Genomic DNA, 8,303 nt, shown 5'->3' on the forward strand with positions numbered 1-8,303 from the left:
TATAGATTATCTACGATAAAGGATGTGAGCATTCCGGCGAAGCCTTATGGGTAACCAATTGAGCTTAATGCGAAATTCCTAAATAATCATATATTCGGATTCTAAACATGAAACGGATACATAAGTTTTGAAGGTGCTCAAGTTTATTTAGCTCGTTAGTTTATTACTTTGTTATACGAACAATGTGAGGTTAACGTTAATTGAAACAGGTCTGTATTGAATATAGACGTAGTAAAGAAGGTTAAAATAAAGTAGAAGCATACTTATCGAATATTAATATCTTTGTACTTTTGAGCGTTGTAAGAAATCAAGATTTTTCATTACATAATTCCTGTACTAAAAATAAAAATTTCTTCAGAGGATTTAAAAGAAAAACATGGTGTTTAGGATTATTTTCGATTTATTAGCTTACTTTGTGATGGATTTTGCGCATCAGGATCGTTAAGAACTGAACACAACGCTCTATGTGTGCGATCCCGGCAATGTGTACCCTGGGGACAATTGGCACAAGTAGTACCAGCTTCATATATCGGAAAACCTTCTATGTTGCCGGCGGGTCCATAGTTACAAAACGTAAACGCAATAATTTTCAAGTCTCTTCGCTTCCTCTTTGAAATATTCTCCATAAACCCACGGTACAATGGCGACTCAACGTTGCTTCCCTTGATAGTTGTCGCAAAGTCCTCAAAACGAGAGGATTTCAAAGACGTCATATATCTTGTTCTGCGCAAAATATTCTCGGTACTTGTTGTTGTGGTCGTGGGTTTGAATTCTTCAGAATCAGTTCTTCCTTGATACTGGCGTACACGTCTTTTTTTTCGGAAAAGGACACACGATGGTTTTCTGACAGTACAAAGTGCCTGTGAGCAACCTAAACGCCAAGTGGAAGCCCAAGCGGCAGCCGTATACCAATGAGCATTGCAGCCGCCAGGAGCACTACAATTGCTAAGTTTGAAAGACCAAACGTTTTCTGGCGGTAATGATCTCGACCCAGAATACCATGCGCCGACTGCATCCGCAAGCAACTGTGCCTCCGTTACCCTTGGTACCACGGGTCGTACGTCCATATTCTGTAAGGCGTTGAAGCGAATAGTATTTCGACATTCATCATGTCGCTTCTGACACTGCCGAGCCCACACTTCAGCCATCTCCTCTAGCTCATAATCCCAATACATTTTCCGCATGTTCGCAGCTGGCGGCTGCGCCGCTTCTAAACCCATAGCAATATTGTCCCTATGTCTGTTATGAAGCAATAGTATTTGGTATCTCATCCAAGTTGTCATACCAGACACATAGAGCCTTGGACTACCTTTATTGTTTGCAGCACAAAGAGTGTGCTGATTCTTCAAAGAACAGTCGGGATGTGTGCAATAATCAAAATTCGCTTTTGTTTTATTCTCATCGCTGCTGGCGAACTCAAATGTTATGAAAAATAAAATTAAGAAAAAAATAGGCATTTCATGTACACAGTCTACAAAGAATAAAGATTCAAGTTCTTCAATAAAGCATCATTATCAAATATCATTCTCATTATTGTCAAATGGCATTACAATAACAATTGTAATTTTATCGTAGCAACAATTCATAGAGTATAAAGAGATTTAGAAGAAAAATATCGGCCGATTGTTTATGTATCATTTTTAGAAGACCATAAATTTGAATTTTATTCTTATTCTATTTTCAGAATACGTTGTTTAAAGTCTCTTTGGTATTAATAAACCCAAAATTACTTTATTCTTTAAAAATAGTTTGAAAAAGTAAGCTTCGAGTGGTTGCTAATCAAAAAAAAAATTAAAATTTCTTATGTTACAATTTATAATACTAATAAAAATAAATATATTTTCCATTTTAAAAACAAAACCACTTAATATGACAATAATTAGTTTATGACTAATTTCGACAGATTATGTCATTCAAGTAGAGCAATGAATTCTTTGTCAGTTTTCGATCTTTTCCTACAATGATATTACCATCGTATTTTATGTATTTAAAGTATATTATACATTTATTTAAAATCAAACGCCATTAACATATAATGTGAAAGAATGAGTAACAAAATCGTACAGATGTTCTTACGTGGTGCCACTCTTATTATGATGTTAATAGCGTTCTTTCTGAATTCTGAACACGAAAACTTACGAGCATTTGGACAATTTATTAAATCTGGTGTATACGGAGGTTACGCTATCGTCACTTTAGGTTTGCTTTGTGAAGTAGGATTACAAATTAACTCCGATATTTACATAGAGGGGGCATTGTTGTTAGGAGGTGCTCTCTTAAATTCTCTATGTACCGCCATAGCTTTAACAGATTTTCACAAACAATATTCAACAGAAACATTAGACATGGGCTTGCTATCGATATTATGTAGTGTTATATATATAGCTGATTTTCTACTTCTGTTCTTCTCATAATTTTCATATACAAATTGGAGATGACTTGATACTCTAAAACAATAACAATGAATATGCGTTAAAAGCCATTTTATTGAATAACCGTTTGTAAGACGAATGAAGTTGATGAACATATTATAATTAATGGCAAGGTAAGCACTTTTAATAATTATTTTGTACATTTTATTTTTGGTATCTGCTAGAAGCAAATTTACGTAGTTGCCTGCGTGCATTTTATGGTGTAGTAGTTCGTGGTTTTTGCTAACCTTTGCCAGTCGTCGTCTGGATTTAGATATCATACCAATTTGCAATAAAAAAAAGTTGCTAATCATGTAGTGAACCGAAGGGGTATATTAACTAACCTACTTATTAAACAACACTTGTACACATATTCTTAAGTTTATTAAAAAGAAACATTTATATAAAGCTGATAATAATTTTATTATATTAACAAATCATTGTTTAATCTGATATGGGTCGATTTTAATCGCAATATAAATTTCTGGTGGAGGTTCATCCAAGCTAATTCTGTATATTTTACACAATTTAATAAACCCAGTTGTGACAAAGTTAAAATATCTTTATTATATGAGGTAGTTACAATCAGCTATAATCAGCAACAAGTCAAGTAGTAACTATCAGATTTTAAAAGAAATATTGAATAAAAACAACGGGTTGAAAAATTAATAAATGGTGTTTAAATATAATTGTCATTTTGAGACCTGAGATTCCATTATAGTGAAATAGCGCCAAAAATCTGTATTACAAATGTGATATCGATTTTAAAATCGATCTTAGTGTAAAAGTAAAAACCATCGAAATTCATCACAACATTACATTAAAGACATTGACAGTAGAAGCATAGCATAAATTTTAAATACTTATTTTTGTTACAACGTGAATTCATTGTGTTTGTCTATTTTGTATAACGTGGAAGTGTAATTAGAATACTAATTATTTGTAAAATGAGTTTGCACAAAGCAAGGTATACAGCACATACAATTTAATTACATTAACATTTAATACATCTAATTATAGAAATATACTACTACATTAATTTCATTACTCAGACGTCCCTTAGCGTAAAATAAAATATCGGGGGCGTTCTTCTTGCCAACATCGAGCGTACGGTAATTGGAAAAAATGTTGTAATTTGTTAGTCTTTTTAATTTATTTCCAAAACTAGACATAAACAGACTTAAACTAGCTAAACCAAATGAAGGAATCAATTTTATTTTATGTAGTGAAAGTCCTCCTAGCATTAATTCAAAAGTAGATTACAACACAATTTCTTTTTGTACCATTAATGATTGTTTTAATATTTGTCTTAATGTGTTTAGAAACAGGTCTGTAACATAAATAAAAAGGGCAGCTTTTGGTGTTCTTACATAATTTGAAACAATTTACAAATGATTCATATGTTAGTATGAATAATATTAATTTTGCACTATATTTTTAAATTGCTACATTTTGCTAATGTATAAAAATTAGCACTAAACATCATATTAGTTTTACACTTGACTTGAAATGTTATGTTTTCCCTATGATATAATATTGTACCATGTGTTTATTATATTGTATTGTACATTAGTTTTTTTTATAATATGTGCAATTTTCTTGCTACTTTGTACTACATTATGGCTTGTAACCTTGCAATAAACTACTTTTGTTTACTTTTTCTGTGTACAAAATTATAAAACATAGATTTTCATAATTTTAGAATTAAAGCTTTTGAAGAGATATTGGAGCAAGATGTTATTGACTTTGAGGAGCTGCAGCAGTTGGCATTTAATGGTATGACAATTAAAGTTATTAGCAAGTAAATTAAATATTATATTTTATTGTATTATTTTATAAGTTAGCTCCCATTTTATATGAGGCTATCCTAAAATTTAAAAATAAGTATAAATACTAGCATTAACAATAAGCAAAGAGCAGTAATATGTATTGATGAGGAATCAAACCTAACATTCATGTGTTAAATGCACCAGGCAGTTCTAAGTACCAGACAATGCATGTATTAAACCTGTTAATATACATACATTGCCAAAAAATGTTTACAGGAATTCCTGATGACAAGGGCTTACGATCGTTAATCTGGCGAATATTACTCCATTATTTGCCAAAAGAAAAAGCTGCAAGAGAATCTACTCTTACCAAGAAGAGGCAACTATATCAACAATTCATAGGTTTTTATAATCTTTACTACATACTACAAACTTACAAGTTTATATAGTTGATTTTTTAAATTATTTTTTTACAATGAGATGTATGGTCCCACATGAGAACTTCTACAAAGTAAACTACCCAGACTATTATTTACTGCATGTATATACATTGCGAACCTCTATGACAATATACTCATAACACTATAATGCATTTAAACTGAAGGCAATTCTCGCAGTATGTGGGGCCAAGTTGGACTTGTAATATAGTGCAGGTATGGGGCTGACTTTCTCTTTGGGTCCCCAACAACACACACATCTGCCATTTAAACAATAGAATCCCACATTAATTAAGTTTTAAAACACCCTATGTCCTACAATGTCTAATACTTTTTATTAATTTTTAATTTTGTACCGTGTCTATTAACATGTATATCAGGATATTGTTATAAGTGAATTAAACCAAGAATTACAAATGTATATATAATATTATTTCAGATGAAATTATAGTATCTCCTGGCGGTCCGAGTGATCATCCTCTTAATATCAGCCCTGAAAGCTCCTGGAGTACCTATTTTAAAGATAACGAAGTCTTGTTACAAATTGACAAGGATGTGCGAAGACTATGTCCGGACATTTCCTTTTTCCAGTCTGCAACAGAATTTCCTTGTCCAGAGGTGAATTTAATTTGCAATTAGTTTCTCTTACTTGTCTATACTGTTTGAATTATTATTTTAAGTCAGTGATTCCCAAAGTGGTCTATATCGACCCCTAGGGGTCTATGATAATCTGCAAGGGGTCTACGTCAGCAAAAAAAAATTTAGGGGTCCATGAAATGAAAATGGGGGTCCACAATAGCGGATCTCAACATTCATACACTGATAGTACCTATTTACTTACATCATACTATCTTATAATATCAAAACATTTACATTATTTATAAAAGTACCTATGAAGTAATAAATTTATTATATACGTTTATAAAATTGTGTAAGTTGTAGGATGTTGGTATTCACTTTGTGGTCGCAATACATTTTGAACTTGTAAAAACCTGAGAGTCACAGTCTCAGAGCTTCGCTACATTGCGGTATCAAAACGGATATCAGCAATTCTGGCTGCAAAACAACATACCTGTTACTTATCCCGTATTATGGAATATAGCGAGGAAATTTTTAATTTCCTTTCCATCATCATACCTATTGGAAAGGAGGTTCAGCGCTGTTACCAATCTCCTAACAAAAAAAAGAAACAGACTGGACATCATTAGCCGAGGAGATTTAAGATTAATAGAAAGAGAAAATTGATGACAAATGTTGATAATTTATTATTATAGCATCAGGTTCATCCTTCTCACTAAAAATATTGACTTATTGCTTATGTTATTTTATTTATAGTTTTATTTTATGTTTATTTAATGTTACATATATTTTACATAACAGATACAAAATTTTATTTTGAGTAGTTTCAAATTAAATTCAATTAATAAATGTATTAATTAACATGTGTTTTACTTTAAGTTTTTAACACTAAACTTCACTACAGTTAGAAGTTTACAGGAAATCACTATCAGATAAGTAGGGGATCTACCCAACACAAAAAAAAACATGGCAAGGGGTCTACAACACAAAAAGGTTTAGGAACTCTGTTTTAAGTGATCATTTCAGCAACTACTTAAATAATATTAGAATGAAGGCATAAACACAGAATTATTTGTGTTTTTTTTTTTTTCAGATAGTTAACAGCAATGGAGTAAAACGTTTGCATAAACGTGTAGAACAGTCTGTTCTGAAATATTCTACATTAGAGAGACGGGGTCTGGGCGTAGCAAAGGTAACAAAACCAACAATCTCCCCCATTTTAATTTATTTAGAATGTATGTATTAATACTTTTCTTTATAGCTAAGTAACGAAATACGTCGTTCTGATAGCATCACCAGTGGTGATTATGCACCTTTGAATGAGGGTTGCGAAGCGCATTGGGAAGTTGTTGAACGTATGTTATTTTTATATGCTAAGCTAAATCCTGGACAGGGCTATGTTCAAGGAATGAATGAAATAATTGGGCCAATTTATCACACATTTGCTAGTGATGTTAATAATGAATATAGAAGTAAGTTACATTATTTTTCATGTTCTTATTAGCTATATTAATATATCATTTTTTGTAATTTCTTACACAAATACAATATAATTTTTTGATTACATTTTAATCACTATCCAAGATAAATTTGTAAAAAAAACGATATCATTTTCCTATCAATTGTTGATAATTTTAATTTTTTTTTTGTAGTAATTAATAATTACATGTTTGGACTTTTTTCTCAGAATATGCAGAGGCCGATTGTTTCTTTTGCTTCACGAATCTCATGGCGGAAATACGAGATTTTTTCATTCGGACATTAGACGAAACAGAGAGTGGCATCAACTACATGATGAGCAAGTTGAGCGACTGTGTGAAGAAAAATGATCGTACTGTTTGGGACCAGTTGGAACGGCAGGAGTTAAGACCGCAGTATTATAGTTTCAGGTACAACTCTTTATTATAACTCTGATAGTTTCACATCTTATCATGTAAAATCTACAATGAACTAATTTTAAATGCATAAACTCTTTTCTATGGGGTATTTGATTGATTAGAATCGGATCTCTATGAAAGTTAGATATTGAAGCTTTTTCATACTATAGTAAGACAATCCCAGAGATATTTAACTAGAATAATCCAGACTTGGGTTACTTGGGTAATGTAATATGTAAATATTTCCTATAAAAATTAGCAAGAGAAAGAGATATATGTAGCATTTTTTATAAAGAGTGTGTACTGTGCCATTTATGTCTTGTTCGGCCATCTTTAATATAAGTGTGTTAGTTGCTTTGTGTGGATGAATTTTGATTCCCCTCACAACTAGTCATTGTTACATAAATATTAGAAGCCTATTATGAATAAATTTAATCCAATTATGATTTATTTTATTAAATCTTTCAGGTGGTTGACATTATTATTGTCTCAAGAATTTTCTTTACCAGATGTTGAAAGACTGTGGGACTCCTTATTTGCCGACGGTCAAAGATTTAATTTTCTCATATACATTTGCTGTGCCATGATCTTGTGAGTAAAGTTATATCTTAATATGTGACTTAAGATATTTTATCATAATAATGTGTTTTTATTTATTTACAACAGATTAGTGAGAAATAATCTACTGAATGGAGATTTTGCATCAAACGTAAAGTTATTACAAAATTTTCCACCTATGGATGTGTCATTAATATTAAATAAAGCTGTCGAAATTTCTGCAAGTTAATTCTGAAAATCGTTACAAACGTAACCAGGAAATGAAGTACTCCTTTTTATTTTAAATCATATAAAGAATAATGTGTAAAATTATTTAGTGATTCACAAATACATTCCAGGTATAATTATTTTTATCTAATTTCATTTTAATGTTATGATGATTTTATTTCTTTTGATTTAAATTAAAATGATAGATATTTATTGTAATTTAAAAATATATGTTATGGACAAGTCTACATGCATAGTCACCATTTCATAAAAAAATTATTAGAAAAATGGTGCATTAATTAACATCACAAATAATGTCAACATTTTGATAAACTATTTTACGTAATAAATTAAGAAGTATAAGATTGCAATCAATTTGGAACATTTTCAATGTTAATGAAATTATATTTTACCTAAAGTTTTTAATTATGTTGTATCAAAATATTTCTTTTTAATTAAAATATC

General features: G+C 30.8%; 2 protein-coding genes across 3 annotated transcripts; one reads left to right on the forward strand and one right to left on the reverse strand.

Annotated features, from left to right (window-relative positions):
- Positions 1-389: 389 nt before the first annotated feature.
- On the reverse strand, positions 390-1,457 carry LOC137932723 (antigen 5 like allergen Cul n 1-like). Its single transcript, XM_068776384.1, has one exon. It carries the CDS (start codon positions 1,455-1,457, stop codon positions 390-392), a length of 1,068 nt encoding a protein of 355 aa, XP_068632485.1.
- A 1,790-nt stretch (positions 1,458-3,247) lies between these two features.
- On the forward strand, positions 3,248-8,303 carry LOC137918845 (TBC1 domain family member 13). Of its 2 annotated transcripts, none has more exons than XM_068761773.1 (9): positions 3,248-3,378; positions 4,114-4,187; positions 4,457-4,582; positions 5,057-5,235; positions 6,290-6,388; positions 6,458-6,668; positions 6,884-7,085; positions 7,542-7,664; positions 7,740-8,303. In XM_068761773.1, the coding sequence occupies exons 1-9, from the start codon at positions 3,359-3,361 to the stop codon at positions 7,858-7,860; spliced, it is 1,155 nt and encodes a 384-aa protein (XP_068617874.1). In that variant the 5' UTR covers positions 3,248-3,358; the 3' UTR covers positions 7,861-8,303. The 2 variants fall into 2 exon arrangements, with proteins under 2 accessions (XP_068617874.1, XP_068617882.1); XM_068761781.1 differs by lacking the exon at positions 3,248-3,378 and adding an exon at positions 3,735-3,813.

Source organism: Battus philenor, unplaced genomic scaffold (genome assembly GCF_028537555.1).
Source record: "Battus philenor isolate CCGP_79_NKW_IND1 unplaced genomic scaffold, ilBatPhil1.0.hap1 SCAF_1, whole genome shotgun sequence".
Lineage (NCBI taxonomy): Eukaryota > Metazoa > Arthropoda > Insecta > Lepidoptera > Papilionidae > Battus > Battus philenor.